Source organism: Scardinius erythrophthalmus (assembly GCF_964197995.2).
Source record: "Scardinius erythrophthalmus genome assembly, chromosome: 12".
In the NCBI taxonomy this organism is placed as follows: Eukaryota; Metazoa; Chordata; class Actinopteri; order Cypriniformes; family Leuciscidae; genus Scardinius; species Scardinius erythrophthalmus.
This window is the reverse complement of record NC_138232.1, coordinates 10,643,762-10,663,215: the sequence shown is the minus strand read 5'-3', so window position 1 is coordinate 10,663,215 and position 19,454 is coordinate 10,643,762. Positions and strand designations below refer to the sequence as shown.

General features: G+C 37.4%; 2 protein-coding genes across 3 annotated transcripts; both read left to right on the top strand.

Moving 5' to 3' along the window:
- The first annotated feature begins 214 nt into the window (after positions 1 to 214).
- twf2 (twinfilin actin binding protein 2) lies at positions 215 to 13,767 on the top strand. Of its 2 annotated transcripts, XM_081380663.1 has the most exons (9): positions 215 to 578; positions 6,471 to 6,649; positions 7,592 to 7,687; positions 8,564 to 8,668; positions 8,828 to 8,842; positions 9,281 to 9,406; positions 9,498 to 9,648; positions 9,753 to 9,874; positions 12,375 to 13,767. In XM_081380663.1, exons 1-9 carry the CDS (start codon positions 482 to 484, stop codon positions 12,540 to 12,542), a joined length of 1,059 nt encoding a protein of 352 aa, XP_081236789.1. In that variant the 5' UTR covers positions 215 to 481; the 3' UTR covers positions 12,543 to 13,767. The 2 variants fall into 2 exon arrangements, with proteins under 2 accessions (XP_081236789.1, XP_081236790.1); XM_081380664.1 differs by lacking the exon at positions 8,828 to 8,842 and having other exon boundaries at positions 216 to 578.
- A 1,516-nt stretch (positions 13,768 to 15,283) lies between these two features.
- Positions 15,284 to 19,191, top strand: cisha (cytokine inducible SH2-containing protein a). Its single transcript, XM_081381676.1, has 3 exons — positions 15,284 to 15,894; positions 16,498 to 16,655; positions 18,130 to 19,191. The coding sequence occupies exons 1-3, from the start codon at positions 15,875 to 15,877 to the stop codon at positions 18,618 to 18,620; spliced, it is 669 nt and encodes a 222-aa protein (XP_081237802.1). The 5' UTR covers positions 15,284 to 15,874; the 3' UTR covers positions 18,621 to 19,191.
- The last annotated feature ends 263 nt before the right edge of the window (positions 19,192 to 19,454 follow it).

The following is a 19,454-nucleotide window of genomic DNA, read 5'->3' as shown; positions in this document are numbered from 1 at the left end:
AATGAGTCTAGTTGTGGCTTTGGTGAACGAATTGATCCTTAATAAGTTATTTTCAAATCCAAATCAGAGGATTTAAACAACTGGCCCCGGGGCTGTGCTGGGGGATGGTCAGGCTGTTACCCGAGGCCAGACAGTGTGCCTGCTAAATTTGGGGCAAGAGGGATCGGGTTCCTTCTGCAAGCACACACGATCCTGTCCTAGTTACAGGAGCCTTCTCTCACTCATTTACTGCTCTCACATGCCCTCTCACTTGGATAGCAGACAGTCTCTCAAACACCAAACTCTTACATCATATACTCTTACTGCTGCTTGCATATCGTTTAGTTTCTGATAGGTTAAGGCACAAATCTGGCATTGACCATCGCTTGAAGATAGCTTGTAAAAAGAAGATCTTCCAGGTGACCCGACCTGTGCGTCCAGCTTCATCCAACTTCAGAAGGATCCTTGGCGGGGAGGAATTAGGGCACCACACTGACCCGCCATGTTTCTGGTTCTGGTGGTTACAGAGGAGCTGAGGGAGTTCCTGTCCCGGGCACGAAGTGGAACCGGCCGCCTCATCCAGGTGTTGATCAGAGACGGTGAGTGAGAAGGACGTCTCAGGGGTTCACTCAGTTCAAAGGGAATTTAATGAATCAGAAAGGGGAAGGTGACATATTGCTATCTTGAGGAGTCAAACAAAACAAAAAATCCAGCAGTAATGCTTGTGCACACTTGTTGACCAATAAATCAAGTTCACTATTTTAATTGATAGATTTAAAAGAGTCCTGCAGGTAAATCAACTCATAATGAATCTTAACCATCTTAATCTTAATGAGGCCTAGAAAATATTAGCAATCAGTGAGATAAAACTTTCAGTATTCCTATTCTGTTAACACACTAACACGGTATTGTATCGTGGTACACTGAGGGTGTCAGAGGGCAATACTGTGGTTCTGAATGATAACCATATTAATGCATTTACATAGTAGCCTAGTCCAAGGTTGACTTCAACAAATAGCCTACATTAAATATTTCTAGTATGGCCATGGTACCTAGTCCAAAAATCGTGGTTGTACCATTGTACTTTTTAACACCTTTTGTTAGTGGAAGATCAATATTCTCTCATTTAATTTTCCTTAATTTTCACTTCCTAAATGTTCAAGAGCCATACAGAAGGATTAAAATCTCTATCATCTATGTGGGTCATCTATCAAAGCTGCAAATATGTAACAGTATTTTCCCATGTAGCCTATGATTCAACTAAAATCTGTACTTCAGCAACAATTAGGCTGTTAAAATAGAAATATGCTTGGACCATTAATTAATGGTAAACTAAAATGACGACTTTAGGCTTCTGCCAATAAATAGGCAACTTTACTGATATTTACTGATGTAGCCTATCCACTGATTTGGAGTTTAAAGTATTTATCATAAATGGGTGATTTTACAATTTGAATTTAATATTTATTAATCATTTGTTGTGTTTTTATTTGTTGTTTTTAGGTGAGGTTTTTATTTGTTGTTGTTTTACCGCCTAGGTATCAGCTGACTTGAGGAAATAGGACCAAAACACATTTCACAATGTATGTTGATTCTGCATTCAAATGTTGATAGTAGGTCGGATGACGCGTCATTTGACGTGGAAACTGAATGGTTCTTGAGGGATTAACTGTGCAGAGGTCATGGAACGATAAACGGTTCTCTGTCGCAATAAAAGCGCTTGTGTGTGAGCGTGCGTTTGCGTACGAGGCCGAGTGTCAGGTAGGCTACTGTTGAAATGTTAGCTCACTAGTCACTATCAGATGACAAGATCCAGTTGCTGGGAAGGAAAGGGCAAAACACTATCAAATTTGAGTGAAGTCACTCTGCCATTGCCTGACATGACGTGTTAATGCACTAATGGTGCGTTCTATTATTGTCAACGAACCGACTCGGACCTCGGATATGACGTCACTTCAACGCTTCAAGCGTTCTGGTATGTTTTGCGCGTCCGAGTCGGAGAAAAACATGGACGCCACCCGGAAAGCTGTTGCTATGTAGCTCTGGCCGAGTACCAGGCGCTCCAAAATAAGTAGCACTATGTGCTTCACCTAGTAACTAGTTTACCTTCTGTTAGCAACGCTAGCCACGTTAGTAACACCTGTTTGAAACAAGGCTTCATTCAATATTGCACTCACAACAAGACCGATTCCCACACCCACAGGCAGTGATACGGACGCAGTAGACGAGTGATTAAAATTTAAACAACGTCATTTAAACAACCAAAGCGGTACACAAACAATGAAAACAAGTCACACAGGGCGCAGCCATCTTGGATTCCGTCTCGGAATTCTTGCTCGGTGTCCTCACGGTTGTCCAAACTTCCGAGCGGCAAAATCCGAGGAAAGGGGGCGTGTTGGTGCGTGTTGCTAGGCAACGTCTGTCTTTCTAGTCGGAACTCCGACACGGATAAATAATAGAACGCAGCATTAGGCCTACTCACACGTAGCTCCGAGCGAATAGTAGAATAGTAGCCTAATAAGTGCAGTATTAGGCTACTCCGTTCAAAAGTTTGAGGTCAGCATTATTATTTTTTTCAAGGAAAGAAAAGGACGCTTTAAACGGATCAAAAGTGACAGTAAAGACAATATAATGTTACAAAAGATTTCTATTTCAAATATAGGCTATGCTAACGTTCTATTCATAAAGAAATCCTGAAAAAAAAACCTTATCACGATTTCCTCAAATACACTAAGCAGCACAACTGTTTTCAACATTGATAATAATAAAAAAAAAAAAATTCTTGAACAAGTCAGCATTTTAGAATGATTTCTGAAGGATCATGTGACACTGAAGACTGGAGTTAAAAGCTAGCTGAGCAACAAAATTCAGTCTAAATAAGGCTAGTTATATATTTATATTTTAAGAATAGAAAACAATTATTTTAAATGGTAGCCTAATAATATTTCTGGTAACACTTTACAATAAGGTCGCATTTGTTAACGCATTTTGTTAAGCTAATGCATTAAATAACATAAACTAACAATAACTATGTATTGTTATGCCATATGAACCTTTCTTAATGTTAGTTAATAAAATGTTCATATTCATGATCCTATTAGTTCACAATGCATTAACTAATGTTAGCAGATAGAACTTTGGATCTACAGTAAATGCTGAAATTAATATGAACTAAGATTAATAAATGCTCCAGAAGTATTGTTCATTTTTAGTTCATGTTAACTATTGTAGTCAACTAATGTTAACAAATGAAACCTTATTGTAAAGTGTTACCATATTTCACAATACTACTATTTTTACTGTATTTTTGATCAAATAAATGCAGCATTGGTGAACAGAAGAGACTTCTTGCAAAAACATTAAAAAATCTTACTGACCCCAAACTTTAGAAGAGTGTAAATTTCTAGAAGCTAAGTTTACATTAGCTTCAAACTATTAGTGATAGTAACCTAACATTTTAAATGAAACAATTCAATAATGCAGGACAGTTTTGTCCTGGAAAGATGATGGTTGCTACCCAGCAAGCAATTTTGCGTTTAAATGACGTCTAATAGCCTCCCAAACACAGCCCAGACGTTCATGGCAAAATTTGGGCTGTCAGTGAACATAGACGTCTAATCATAGCCCAAGAATAGACTAGTCATCAATAGGATAACAAAGGTATGAAATGAGTGAAGAAATGAAAGCAAACACCTTGTAATCACTGTTTACTTTGCTTGGAATATCATAGCCTACATCTTGCAAGTTATTTTGGCAAAAACGACATGTAACCAAATTCAAGGTTATTTTGGCTTGAAGTGGGTTACTCATAGCCAGACTATATCAGGTCTATAGTTAACCTAGATGGTGAAATGAGATAAGATTTCTAATCAGGTAGACTGTGTGGCCATTTTAGACAGCTCCAGCCATTCCGACATCTAATGGCTGTCACAGGTGGATAGACTACTGTCTGTTTGACGCCTGGGATGTATGAAGACGTCTGGATCTGAATAGATCGGGTTGTTTTGGGTTCACAGGCTGCCTTTGATCTCACAGAGATGATATTTCAGGAAACATAAAACAGGTCAACACAGTTTTGGATCTTTCTGGTGACCAAGTCACATGTGTATCCCAACCCTTATTGGTGGGTAGATCAGACCACATGGTCAGGTGCTAGTCAGTGTTCATGGTGATAGAAAAACATGAAGCCATGGCTTTCTGGGCAGTGTGCCGACATACGGTTCAGACACTCAGTTATTTAGCCGGATTGTGTTTATGTGTGATATTCTTTGGAATGAATGTATTTGTATGACAGAACTCAGGGAGGTAGACAGATGTTTATCTTTTCAAACTGGCACATGTGTGTGTGCAAACAGCTTTCTGTCCGTGTGTTTTTTAGGGGTGAGTAAAAGGCTGATGGAAAGTATGTGTCTGTGCTAATAGCTGGAATGTGTGCAACCTCAGAATAGCAGCTGCTGCAAAAGACCATCAGGAAATCCCCCTCCAAGGTCATTCGGACTAGACGTGTATGTGGGTGGATGATGTTTGCATTAGATGTGGTTATTGACGCACTAGCTGTTTTGACGTTGTGCTCATTAATGGTTTATTTCTGTTTGGTGCAAAATCTTTCACTCACTCTGCACGACCTTTAGATGCTTTAATCCACTATTGACAAAGCTGTAGTTTGGACTGCTGTATAAGACTGAATGAAACAACATTCTTGCTATAACAGGTTAGACGAGTGCAATCACGGCCAAGGCCATTGGATTAAAAACATGGCAGGGAAGCTTTTTCTCACAAATAATCTATCTATCTATCTATCTATCTATCTATCTATCTATCTATCTATCTATCTATCTATCTATCTATCTATCTATCTATCTATCTATCTATCTATCTATCTATCTATCTATCTATCTATCTATCTTGTCAAATATAATATTATATTTTTGTCTTCTGATTTTGGAGTGAACTGTCATCTGTTAACATAACATGACTGACTGTATGTATATGTTTTATGTCCAGGAAAATTTAACATTTTTTTATAATAAAAAAATACTAAAATATAAGTAAAATATTCTTATATTCTACATTTAAAATTTAAATATAATCACTACGTTTTAAACAAAAACAGCATTTTTACGTCTGTGTACAAAGAAAATCTGAGGAGAGCAGGGAGGGAAGTGAACAGATGTACTAGTAAGTAGATTATTGATGTGATAAGCGATGCGTACTGAGAACCATAGCTGTTAATCTGAGTGTTGACGCCTGAAAGCAGAGGGTGGGGCTCTGGAGGACATGCACTATTCTCAATGAATCATAAAGAGGACCCATTAGAAAAGATGAAGCCTACCAGTGCACAGTACAGAGGGTGTTCTGGTCGCACTCTTCAGGAAGCAAATTACGTGCGCTTGAGTGTGATGTGATCAGTGCAAAGTTTGTAAACTGAGACAATGGAGAAACAGTAGGATCAGGTGTGACATCTGTAACATTAAGTGATACATGCTGTCCTGTTTTTCATGTGGGCAATGGGCATGCATTTTTGTGTTGCTCAACTGGCTGATGGGTGAATGCAGTCACGAGAAAATAGGAAATTATAGAAAGATCTAATCATTTGTTATATTAGAAATGGTTACCAGTGGACTCTTAATGGAGTCTTGTTTGAAAACCTATATCTTACAAGTGTTACAATGGTCTGCATTATACAGAACACTGTACATAACAGAGAATTTATAAAGCCAAAAGTCTCATAAATATGACCACTTCTTTTCAAATGGGGATGAATTGCTTCTAAGAACTATTTTCATATCGAAAGGCCCTTAAAAATCACATCTGATTGGTATCATTCTCAGTGGAACTATTTCATATTATTTTTTCAAGTCATTTTTATTATATTATATTATATTATATTATATTATATTATATTATATTATATTATATTATATTATATTATATTATATTATATTATATTATATTATATTATATTATATTATATTATATTATAAAACACCAGCAGTATCAAAGTCACCATTATACCACTGACCAATTTGATCAAAAACAAAGTGTAAACAAAGATACACTAAATATGGTTCAGTTCATTAAATGTGATATGATTATCAGTTCATTATTGACAAGAATAGATTGTGATATTAGACATTTCCCAGTACTGGATTGTTTAATACACCAGGCAGGCTATATAACTGAAGATTAAACTGATGTGTATCATTGTGTATGTGTCTCTAGGTGAACTAAGCATCATGTGCTATATTGGGTGTAAGATACAAGGTGTGTCATGCGCTTTTTATAGCAGGACGTAGATAATGGATAATATTTCCCCTTATTTGTTATCAGCAGTAGGCCATTACCCAAGGCTTGCCTTGTAAACACATTTAGATTGATCTATTTGATGCAACATCAAATTACGCATTACGCAACAGTTTTTTGGAATTGTTGTGTGCAATGTTGGTTGCACCAGGTTTGTAATGAGAAAGCTTTTTTTATGTGTGTTTCAGAGCAGCTGGTGCTGGGGGCATATAGAGAGCCACGCCAGACCTGGGACAAAGACTATGACCACTTCCTGCTCCCCCTGCTGGACCCTCTCGAGCCCTGCTACATTTTATACCGGTTGGACTCTAAGAACGCTCAAGGCTATGAGTGGCTCTTCATCTCCTGGTCACCAGACCAGTCTCCTGTAGGTTTTAACATCCAGACATGAAGATATAAAGCGAACAGCTTATGCAACTGTTCATATAGAAACATGTTCTTGGGCCTCATTTATAAAATGTTGCTTAGAAACTGTACATTGATCTAAGATCCTTTCTCAAATGTGTGTACGTGTGATTCAGAGAAAACAAACATAGCCTACACATAAAAAACCAACATGCTCACACAAAACCGTGCGTATGCCTCTCATCCAGATGTGAAACACAATTTGCAAGTGTGAAGCCACAGTATAAATACTAAATATTTGAACTTTGATTCTGTGTCATTATGCTAACAGGGTTTTATTATTATTATTATTATCATAATTATTCGCGCTTAGATTTCCAAATACCTGCAGTACTCCGACTCTGCCACAAAGAAAAAGTGCGTACGGCTGCTTAGAACCTGACGTGGCGCTAAGAATATTTTCACGTCAAAGACTGACTGTTTTTTAAACCAGCGCGTGTTTAAGCGCACGCACACTTTATGATCAAATCTGTGCATACGCATGTTTTATAAATGAGGCCCCAGGACTGAATTTTAAAGAACCTTTTATGCCCCAATTTTTTTCCCATACAAATAAAAAACAAATGAAAACTAAGTGAATTAAAACTAAATCCATAAAATGATGGGAACCCCTAAAAGGTTATATATATATGAAACACCTTAAAGGAACCCTTTAATGTTTTATACAGAACCTTTTCTTATAAGAATGTAGCATCCACAAAACGCTAGCAACTGCATAAATATATTTAAAACACTCTTAGAAGCATAGATTTGCAAGATTTTTTTTTTGATTTTTTTTTTTTTTCAGAAAATGTAAAAATCAAATTCATTGTAATAGGGTACGCTTCATTGTGGTTAGAGCTGTGAGTATTTATTTTGTTACTGTTTATTTATTTCATAAAGTGAGCATTTGCTTTTGCTACAGGTCAGACATAAGATGCTGTATGCTGCCACTCGTGCCACAGTTAAGAAAGAGTTTGGCGGTGGACACGTCAAAGATGAAATGTTCGGCACAGTTGAGGTACTAGTATAAACTGGAATATCAAGAATAATAATATTGGTAGTACAATTGGTAAATGGTTTTCTCTATACTCTCTATATTTACAAAGGGAGCTTTATCTATCTTTTTGATTTATTTTTATTATTATTTTCACTTCCACCAATTTTATATATGGACCACAATTCATTTGTTCAAACAATTTTGCCTATGTGAATAGTTATAAAGTTATAATGAGGGATCTGCTGATAAATGGACTCAACTTGTCATGTGTCTTCAGCTGTCAGTCAAATACCCTGAAGCTGTATTATTTACAGTCGAAAAAGTTTGCAGAGTGGACCACCATGTTCCTTAATTTAGAAACTGGACAACCTGTGGCTGTTGGCAGTGTTCTTGGAAATGCTTACCAGTCATGGTCAACACAGAGAGGACTAAATATATACTCTACATACACATAGAGTAAAATATTGAACAAACAACAACAAAGTTTTATGGGAAGAAGTCTATTTATAATTTTGACATATTGAAATGACTACAGGGTGGGCCATTTATATGGATACACCGTAATAACATGGGAATGGTTGGTGATATTAAAGTCCTGTTTGTGGCACATTAGTATATGTGAGGGGGCAAACTCCTCAAGATGGGTGGTGACCATGACATATACTAATGTGCCACAAACAGGACTTTAATATCACCAACCATTCCCATGTTACTACGGTGTATCCATATAAATGGCCCACCCTGTACTTCAGGTTGTCTGGGAATTAATCTACAATGAATTAAATTACATTTATTTAATTTTTGATCAATTAATAATGAACCACATTATAATAATGGCTCAATAAATACACATACAATTTGTGAGTACAATTTTTTGTTTTTTTCCCCCATCACCAGGAGGACGTTTGTTTTCAGGGCTACCTGCGACATGTGACTTCATGTTCTGCACCAGCACCCCTGACTGCAGCCGAGCAGGAGCTACAGCGAATCAGAATCACAGAGGTGAGAAACGACTGCAGAGTGCAGACATCCATCTAAAAGCATAATTATAGTATACATCCATGAATTACTTAAGCTCTTTGTTTTATATTTCTTCTTATATTTGTTTTTTACTTCAGTTCGTTGTTTAATATATTCTATGTTCAATCTTTATGGTTGCAGAGCAGAGTTAAACAGGTGAGTACTGTCGGTATTGTGTAAAACACATTACTGTGTATGTATGCAAATTGTATGCTGATTACAGTGTCCTTTCAACTTTAATTAAAGGACAAACCTCAAATACTTCAATTAATCATTATATCAACAACACAAAGACTTTTTCATCTTTTTGATTTGCAACATACAGTACATGTGCAGTAAGAATATAATCTGCCAAAAATGTTTTTTTTTATGACCATTAATATATATATATATATATATATATATATATATATATATATATATATATATATATATATATATATATATATATATATATATATTATTATTTTTTTTTTTTGAAAGCTCATAGTAATTGTTTGGGAAAATGTATTTAATAGATTGACAGGAACTTTTTAGGTCATAACTTACAGTGCTGGAATACAAAATTGGTTGTGTTTGTGTTTGTGTCTTCAGGTGAAAACTGAGATCACTGTGGACCCCAAACATCAGACTCTACAGGGTCTTGCCTTCCCGTTACAGGCCGAGGCCAAACGTGCTCTACAGCAGCTCGCAGAGAGACGCATTAACTACATTCAACTAGTACGACACAGACATACACATTTATACTTCAGTGTGTTCTTATCAGATACATTCTTACCAAACTGACTAGAAATTTTTGCTTAATATTTAGAAGTTAGATACAGAGAAGGAAACAATTGAACTAGTGCACACCAGCCCGACAGACATCCGTGATCTACCCTGCCGGATCCCCCTGGATACACCCAGATACCACTTCTTTCTCTACAAACATTCACATGAAGGAGACTACCTCGAGTCTGTGGGTTAGTCACTCCGTCCACCATTCCTTATAAATATCTCATCTATATCAATTTGTGTTACAGTTATGTCAATTTTTTCACATGTCTTCCTCTATCGCTCTCCATAGTGTTCATATACTCCATGCCAGGATACAGCTGCAGCATCAAGGAAAGGATGCTGTATTCCAGCTGTAAGAGTCGACTTCTGGAAGGAGTAGAGAGGGACTTCCACCTAGAAGTGGCTAAAAAGGTAAACACACTCTATCACACTTCTCACATGTTCATTTTGTTTTTTCTCCCGATTTCTCACAGATTTAAAATCCCAAAACTTTGTTTAAAGTAAACATGCAATTAAAGGTACAATTTGTAATTATTGTCCCTGTAGTGGTTGTTAAACAAAACTGCATGCATTTTGCGGAAGAACATTGTTTGGTTGTGCTTTAGCACAATATGGTTCCATATCAGTCAGTCACGTTTGGCATTACGTTGACAAACTGACCGTCGCGATGATGAGATCGAGACTCCAATACCTTGAAAATGGTGGAGTGCCCTGTGTTATTCCCCGGTCTGGTTTCTCTGCACCTCAGAGGACCAATTCGGTTAATACTCAGGGTGATCTGAGGGTTATAGTGGTAGTTTCGCCAAATCTTGTGGCCCTGCTGGGAAGAGGGGAAACAAACGTCTAATAAAGGGAGGTGGAGAGAATGGTGGCAACTGCTAGGATGGACAGAAAGTGAGAGGGAGAGATAAATGAACTTCAGTTGTACCCTAATTTTCCACAGTTCCCTATTTCCACCTGTTTTCAGGCTAATTTGTTCATCCTGCAGGTATAGTAAAGGAAAAAATGGGATTCTGTGCTTGCGTTGTGGGATCTCACACCCAATCAACTTCAAGTGGTAAGAAAACTAGCCAATAAGCATTGGTGAGTGAGATTTGCATGGCAAGCCCCTCCCCTGGATTTATGGGTATATAAGCTCGCCTGCAACTCACTCATTTAGCTTTTTGCTTCAGAGCGGAGAGGTTGATCTTCAGTGCTCTGCCAATCTGCCTTCGAGCTGACAAAGAGGAGACGTTCTGAGTTGGAGAGATGGAGCATTCAGCGGTGTGTTTTCGCAGGAAGAGCAAATGTGTACAGTTAAGTGCAGTGATCACACACCTGGGTGCTTCAACAAACAAAAGAGCAGTTTCCCTAAAAGAGCAAGCACAGGTGATGTTGCGTCTTTTTAAAGATGGCATTTCACCCGTGTGTCTCTGGATGCGGCCATTTCCTGGCCCTGTCTGACAGCCACGATCACTGCCTAACGTGTCTGGGCCGTAAGCACGCTGAGGCAGTGTCTGTTGATGACTTATGTTCCCACTGAACATGACCATCGCGATGATGAGATTGAGACCTCTCCGGTCCTCTGCGGTTCTCTGCACCGCAGAGGACCAATTCAGTTAATACTCAGAGTGATCTGAGGGTTATAGTGGGAGCTCTCCCACCTCTCCCACCCCTCCCACTCCTCACACACATTGAAGGTCGTGGAGGTTCCTGGTGAGGCTGTGGGTCCTTCTCATGGGGGACCCAGCATCTCATTTGGAGCTCTCATGGAGGACCGGATGTCAATAGAAGCATCAGAGAGCGGGCTTATGTCCACTGGGGATGACTACTAAGTTGACTACTTTACTGGGTCATCACGAGTGTCGGGCTCGAGTGGAACCCTCCACACTGTCTCGAACGTATGCAGTTGGACAATTGGTCTCTCGGGATGGGGCGTGCTGCACAGCATCGTCCTACCCCGGTTCCTTTCTTCCCGAAGGTGTATGAGGAGGTCTCAAAGTCTTGGAAGGCACCTCTACTGCCAGAAGCCGCTTCTTACTGCCCCCAGGTGGTCCAGCTGATTTGTAGACGTTTCGGAGACATGCATGTAGACCTGTTCGCCTCTCCAGAGTCTTCCCATTGCCAGCTGTTTTACTCCCTGACTGGGGGGACCTAGGGGTGTGTGCGATATTGACAAAAAATTATATCTCGAAATTTTCTGGGATTTTCTCGATAATGATTATTAGACGGTATGTTGCTGAGTGTGTTTATTGTGTTGGTACTTTGGCAGGTTTAGGACTGTCGTGGACAGCCGACTCTTAAAGTTTTTGATATTCTTCATACTCTGTGTGGTGGTCAGTTCACAGCAGTGACAGAAATTATTTTTTTCCAATGTTTCAATTGATTTTTACCTTATATGGGCATTCTTACGTTATAAAGCCATTTTTTAAACCTAATTATATGCATGCATCATCTTTTGTGTCAATTTCATAAATGTAATCAAATTCAGGTATAAAAATAAAACACTATAGGGCTTTTACCAATCAAATGAAATCAGTATCAACAAAATTCAGCTTTGCAATATTGAATATTGATATTTAAAATTATTTAAAACAAGAAAAGATACTTTAAATGTGAAATTGAATCCGCCATAGGTGGCAGCAAGTCACTGTTAATGGGCGAATCAACTGATTCGTTCAAAAAGCTGATTCACTCAGTAAGGAAACACCGCCATGTGTGGCTTTGTTTTGAACTGTTTTCGTTGGCGAAATAGAGTGTGAAAAGTGTGAAAAGCCCTAATATGGAAAAAAATGCACTGTGGATGTCTTTTCATGTTGACTTTAACAAATAAGAGACAATTTATATACAGTTACACTGACAATATATTCTGCTTTTTTTGTGTGTGTGTGTGTGTGTGTGTGTTCTTGTAAATGTGTCTATGTTCATTTAGTTGGAGATAGATAGTGGAGAGGAGCTGACTGAGGAATATCTGTATGATGAGGTCCATCCTAAGCAGCAAGCCCACAAGCAAGCATTCGCCAAACCTCGTGGCCCTGCTGGGAAGAGGGGAAACAAACGTCTAATAAAGGGAGGTGGAGAGAATGGTGGCAACCGCTAGGAAGGACAGAAAGTGAGAGGGAGAGATAAATGAACTTCGGTTGTACCCTAAATTTTCCACAGTTCCCTATTTCCACCTGTTTTCAGGCTAATTTGTTCATCCTGCAGGTATAGTAAAGGAAAAATTGGGATTCTGTGCTCAGTTGTTGTTAAAAACTTTCTTACTTTCTTTGGCTTGTATTTACTCAGTGTTATCAGATGCGTATTCATTTGGTGTGTTAATGTGCATATATTTAAAAGAAAAACTCAGGAATTAATTTTATCTCAGTAAATTTTCTGAGCATATTTTTGTTACGTAATCTCGTGAATGCATTCACACTCAACTCAACTCAACAAAATTTTAAGCATATTAAAAGTGTTTATTGTGAAATATGATAGATCACTCTTATTTTAAAAGTGTTTTTTAAAAGTCTAGAAAAGAAGTTGTCCAAGAAGCTTTAAAAAAAAAAAAAAAAACTGAAATAGTCACAAGAGCAAGAACCTACAGCGATTTCAAAGGCACACTCATATATACACGTACTCACCAGAGCCAAATGTGACATGCAGACAAAATGCTATACTTGGCTACGTGAGAGCCAATCAAGTTACAGTTAAGTAACAGATATGTATGGAGGTTTAGACTTGATTCAGATTCATTTTAGGATTAATATTTAAAAAATGTATATGATGATAACCTTTTAGGTGTTTTTATAGTTGCAGTTGGGTGTCTTCATTTTTTTCTTACAATACACAAACATGTCTCATAACTCCATTCTTTGATTTACATGGCCCCATAGTACAGTATTTACTGTGAAACACATACTTTGTGTATAAGCTTCTGTTAGTAATTAGAACAATTCCAAATGAAATATTTTTGTATGTCAAATATAAAAAAAAAATCAGCATTGAAAATATGATTGTCTAATTGAGTGAATAGTTCAGCTAGTGAAATGTTTAAAATCATCATGGTTAGCAGAACCAAGGTAAAGCTATATCTAAACAAAAATGTGTTTTAATTTGTTTCATGTATGTTATTGATGGTTGGCCAGGACTATGTTGACATGGATCATTTATATTTATTTCCCCCGTTTTTTTTTGTCTGTCAGTGATTAGAGTGAAAGGTCATACACAAGATATTCATACGTAATAAAAATTTATTGTAATTAACAGTAAATGAAAATCTACAGCCCTCTCTTGCATTGTTTATGAACATATTGTTGCATAAATCAATAAAAACTTTCACTGAGTGTTTGGTGGTAATTATTATTTGGTAAATCAAGATCTATTCACAAATTATGAATGTAATAAATGTAAAATCACAGAGGGAAAAAGAGGGCATCCCTGCAAAAATACTGCAACTTACACCTGATAGCCTCTAGATGGCAGTAAAAAATAAGTGTTTAGAATAGACTCAACGTTAGAAACGCTAATAAATCAAGATGCTGCTAAAATATCAATTTTGAGGAAGTTCCACAGACATACATACATACATAAGAAGAAATGTTCAGGGTCCAAGCCAAATTTCGTTCACTTTCTCCAGGAGATCAAGGACTACTACTATGGAAGCTTGTTTCCGCCACTGAATAAAACATTTTAAAAGATAATTGCGACTTTTTATCTCACAATTGCGAGTTTGCATCTCGCAATTCTGACTTTATTTCTCAGAATTGCGAGATATAAAGTCAGAATTGCGTGAAATAAAGTCAGAATTCTGAGAAATAAAGTCAGAATTGCGTGATATAAAGTCAGAATTCTGAGAAATAAAGTCAGAATTGCGTGATATAAAGTCAGAATTGCGAGATATAAAGTCGCAATTGCGTCTTATAAAGTCAGAATTCTGACTTTTTTTCTCGCAATTGCGACTTTATATCACGCAATTCTGACTTTATATCTCAGAATTCTGACTTTATATCACGCAATTCTGACTTTATAACACATAATTGCGAGTTTATATCTCGCAATTCTGACATCTTTTCTCAGAATTGTGAGATATAAAATCCAATTCTAAGGGGGAAAAAAAGACGGACTTTTTTTTTTTTACCTCAGAATAGTTTATATCTCACAATTCTGACTTTATAACACGCAATTGCGACTTTATATCATGCAATTCTGACTTTATATCTCCCAATTGCGTGATATAAAGTCAGAATTCTGAGATATAAAGTCAGAATTGCGTGATATAAAGTCGCAATTGCGAGAAAAAAAGTCAGAATTCTGACTTTATAACACGCAATTGCGACTTTAAAACACGCAATTCTGACTTTATATCTCGCAATTCTGAGAAATAAAGTCAGAATTGCGAGATGTAAACTCGCAATTGTGAGATAAAAAGTCGCAATTATCTTTTTTTTTTTTTTATTTTGTGGCGGAAACAAGCTTCCATACTTGTTTGTATTGCTAATAAAAAAAAGCAAAAAAAGACTATAGTTTTTGATTAATGAATGAATATTTTCAGTACATTTCTGTATATTGTTGTTCTGTAAATTATAAAAAAAACTAGAATATATCAATCGCTAAGATGCATATGGACACAATTTCACAATATTTTAATGCACTGGCCTAATTAAAAGTTTAAATTTCACGTTTAAAAGAAATTATCTTCCTCGATATCCAAAGCGGGTGTGTCTTTTTCCCCAGAAACTCATTTCAGCAGTAAACAAATGGTTAATTCGTTGACCGCTCGAGGGGGCGGGGCCTCGGCGAATGGGAGGAACCTGATTGGCTTAACTCAGGGCAGGCGCTCAGTTTTCCTGGAAAGTTCTTGGAACGCAAGACATGCGATTTCAGGAGAAACGCCGGTTTTATCCTCGAACGTCAATCACAAACATCAGGAAGCAATTACCGACCACCATCATAATAAAACTCCCAAATGAATAGTTCCAGTGCTATTTCATTACTCACGAGACTGCTGTATGCTTGAATGAGGAAGAAGAGGGGATTGATTATGTGGGTTTCACAGAGCTGTACTTGCCGATGGCGTCAGAGGCGCTAAACACGGGGGGATTCTGAGAAAACCAGTTCTGGGAAGTCAGACGAACTGAACAAGCCAAGCCCTGCAGTGTAGCGCTTCTTGCTCAGTTTTAGGGCTCGAGCTGAACAGAAACGCCGCTCGTTTTCAAGAACCACGTCCGTCTGATCTACTCGCGTAGTTTAAACAAATCCGTAGACGAGTCGCGCGCACTTATTTGACAGAATCCTGACCCTCTTCAACAGCCTTCCAGTTCGACAGATATCATTACTGAGCTGTTTGTCATCGCTCAAAAAAAGAACATTTTATTTTGCCAGCCCGAGTAAAACCTCAGGAACAAAGAAACTTTAAGGAATCTGGCAGATATCTAACCGGACATCTTCACAATGATTCTCTGCGTTCAAGGGTGAGTTTTAGCGGCTCATCTTTCTTTAAATATCACAACAAAATGGATAACATACCATCTAATAGTTCGTTAACTAAATACAACACATTCTTTAGGATGCGCTAAGCATCCTGTGAAAGGACTCCTAAATTATTAAACAATTATCTTATTATATGTAAAATAGTACATATAAATATACATTGTTTATTGCATTAAAAATAGTGAAATACTTCAGGCAGGTTACATTCATCTGATATTTAAAGCTGTCTGCAATAATTAAATATATTTTTGTTGATTATATACATTAATAATATATAGGCTACGGTAACAGGGATTTTTATTTTTATTAATTTTTTTACAGTATTTGTGTCTCTCACATGATTTTTCATTATGCTCCTGTGAATTGAAACTGTTGAAACTCATGGCTCAGAATTAACATTAAATTGAACGAAATGAAAAAGCTTAATTTCTGAAAATGTGTATTACTGTGCACATTTGAATAGATGGTAATAAGTCAGTATATAAACAAATATTATTAATAAAATAATACGTGCCTTCTTTTTGAAAGGATTGTAAACTTTGAAGTCCTTAAAATAGTGTTGTTTTATCATTATTTTTTTCCAGCCCAAGAGCTCATTTGACTGATACCTCCGATCCGACGGTCAGGTTTCCGGTGGTGACTTTCTCTTCTCCTCGCCGCATTCACCCGGCCATTACCTCATGGGACCCTAGCAAAGATTTAAAAGTTATCTCTGAAAATTTCTGCTATCTGGATGCCTCAGGTAAGACAAGAAAATAATAAAAAATACATCTCTGTTATTATGATTATTTTTGGCAAGTAGAATTCATTCATAAATCCACAAATAATAAATAATTATTCAAGGGTCATTCTGTAAAACTGGTGCCTTTTCCAGTTTGCACAATGTGTCTACTCTCAAGTACACACACACACACACACACACACACACACACACACACACACACACACACACACACACACACACACACACACACACACACACACACACACACACACACATATAGCCTATATATATATACATATACATACACACTGCTTTTAGGAAGGTCATTTTTTAGCTATCAAAATTGACCTTTCTGAAAACATAATTATCAAAATGTGTATATACAGCAATGAGAAGTTGGACATGCTTTAAAAAAACGCTTACAAAAACAGCTCTAAAAGCACCGATTTTCTAGGACAGTGGTTCCCAACCTTTTTTCCTGGAGACCCCTATTTTAACATTCAAAATCCTTAACGGCCCAGCCACCACACATTTTGTTTAATGACAGGGATTACAAAATCAGTTTATTTTTAAATAAATTCAACAACAGCAGACGTCCGTATTTGACTTACAACATAATGTTATCTACTAACATGTACTAACTGTTCAATTAAAGTAGCCTATTGACCAAAATGTTTTATAAAATGAAACACCTAATATTCGAGCCTTTAAAGCATTTTAATGAAACAGAATGGGTCAAAATGATTATAGGTGTTTTTTAAAGATTCTTTTTTTTTTACTTAGATTTTTAGAATGCACATTAGCTTATGTTCCATTATCTGGTTAAAGTTTACAGCAGCATAAAAATGTGGTCTGAGTTTCACAAAAAAAAAAACGACAGACAGACTGAATGAAAATGTAAATCCACTTTCAGTCAGTAGGTGGCGCTTATGGAACAGCAGAAATAAAGCTTCGGTAACCACGGGAACCTCTGTAAACAAAGCAGCTATGCTTATAAACACTACTGTTACCCGGAAGGATGATGACAAGAAATTACCATCAAAACATTTCTCATGACCGTCAGTTCCCTTCAGAGATACATTCATAGAATTAATTCATACTTCAATTTAATAATTTCCCTCAGCACTCGTTTGTAAAACCTCTCTCACTTCTTTCCGCCATTTTTTCAAACAAAACGAAACCAACGCTGCTTGCTGTTGCTTACTTTTCGCTTAATACTGGACAGCGCTAACGTTAAATAGTTAATATCCTAGCAATCAAATAGTTTTAACGATTATTAAAATACTAAATTGTAATACTAACCACAAGCCAAACTGTTAACCATTTCATAGCTAAAACAAAGACCCCTCTGGACGCGAACCACAGGTTGGGAAACACTGTTCTAGAAGGGGGGGTTATTTATTAATAATAAATAACTATTATTATTTCTATATCCATATCCATAAAAGTCTCCAGTAATAACTAATTTGAATTATCCCTTTCTTTTTTCCAGGTTGGTACTGGGGTGCCATCTCTGCCAGTGAGGCCCACTCTGTCTTACAGGAGGCATCGGAGGGTACTTTCCTAATACGGGACAGCAGCCACCCTCTCTATATGTTGACACTGTCTGTTAAAACCAGCCGTGGGCCCACGAACGTACGGATCGAGTACAGTCATGGACATTTCCATCTGGACTCCAGTTCCCCGGTCAGATCTCGCCTGCAGTCCTTCCCTGACGTCCCCAGCCTCCTGCAGCACTATGTGGGCTCCAGGAACAAAGAGGAGGGGGAAAAGACTGAGGAGTCTGATCACATTACTTCCTTAACACCCAAGGAATGTGCGATGTTGCTAAAACTCAAAAAGCCCATCCATCGTCCTCAAGCCTTTCCTTCTTTGCAACATCTCACTCGCTTGGTGATCAACAAAAACACAACTTGCACAGAGCACCTGCCTCTACCCAGACCGGTACTTCAATATCTTAAGGATTACCCTTTCCAGCTCTGAGGTCACCATGGAATCGCACACCACGGCCAATCACGAGGTTGGATGCTGATGTTTTGAAGGAATGCACAGCCCCAACGAGAGGTTTGGGGTCAAAAAAGAAGTGTTGACACTTGTTTCTGGAGCAAGTTTTTGATGGTCAGCAAGTCTATCTAAATAGATAGATACTTTGTTTTGAATTGACTCAATGAGAAGCAAGTCGGGACTCAACCTTCATGTCATACTGTTAAAAGTGTGACAGGTTAAACCACAGGCTTGAAGTAATGTCGTTAAACTTTTGTACAGGTCACATGACCCTTTTCAAAAATGGTTTGAAATGAGATCACACAGCTTGTCTGAAACTCACAAGAAGCACATACGTGGCTTGGTCTTCAGCGCCCGAGCTTAGTCACTGCGCTGCCTTGACTGGAATAGTTTCTTTTCTTGAAAGTGTAATGCAGTGAATTTTTTTTCTTTTTTTTTACTATTTTAATCAAGATTTACATATTTTTTTCTATGCGCTCAATGTGGAGTTTGTATGTATTTATGGATGAAAGATCCTTTCATTTTATAATAAAAGTGACAATCAAATTTACTTGATGTCATACTGTTTTATCCAACACTTTGTGTCATTTGCCACTTCTGAGAATAATTATAAGAATTATTTATAGAAGAGTATAATCATGTAAAATGCATGGCATGGAGAAAAAAACTAAAATGATGAGGGCAGGTGCTGATTAACTTGGAGAGAGAATAAATTGGACCTTTTCACAGAATGAAACACACGTGATACACAGAATCAAACAATCTGACTCACTCCTCTTCTAAGTACTGGCTTTCCAGTAAGACTATCAAACA

Excerpts from the sequence above, each read along its gene's own strand:
- twf2 (XM_081380663.1), top strand. The coding sequence starts at position 482 with ATGTTTCTGGTTCTGGTGGTTACAGAGGAGCTGAGGGAGTTCCTGTCC. Across the intron at positions 6,650-7,591 it reads GGTCACCAGACCAGTCTCCT|GTCAGACATAAGATGCTGTA; the intron begins GTAGGTTTTAAC and ends CTTTTGCTACAG. Across the intron at positions 9,875-12,374 it reads ACCTAGAAGTGGCTAAAAAG|TTGGAGATAGATAGTGGAGA; the intron begins GTAAACACACTC and ends ATGTTCATTTAG.
- cisha (XM_081381676.1), top strand. The coding sequence starts at position 15,875 with ATGATTCTCTGCGTTCAAGG. Across the intron at positions 15,895-16,497 it reads ATGATTCTCTGCGTTCAAGG|CCCAAGAGCTCATTTGACTG; the intron begins GTGAGTTTTAGC and ends ATTTTTTTCCAG. Across the intron at positions 16,656-18,129 it reads CTGCTATCTGGATGCCTCAG|GTTGGTACTGGGGTGCCATC; the intron begins GTAAGACAAGAA and ends TCTTTTTTCCAG.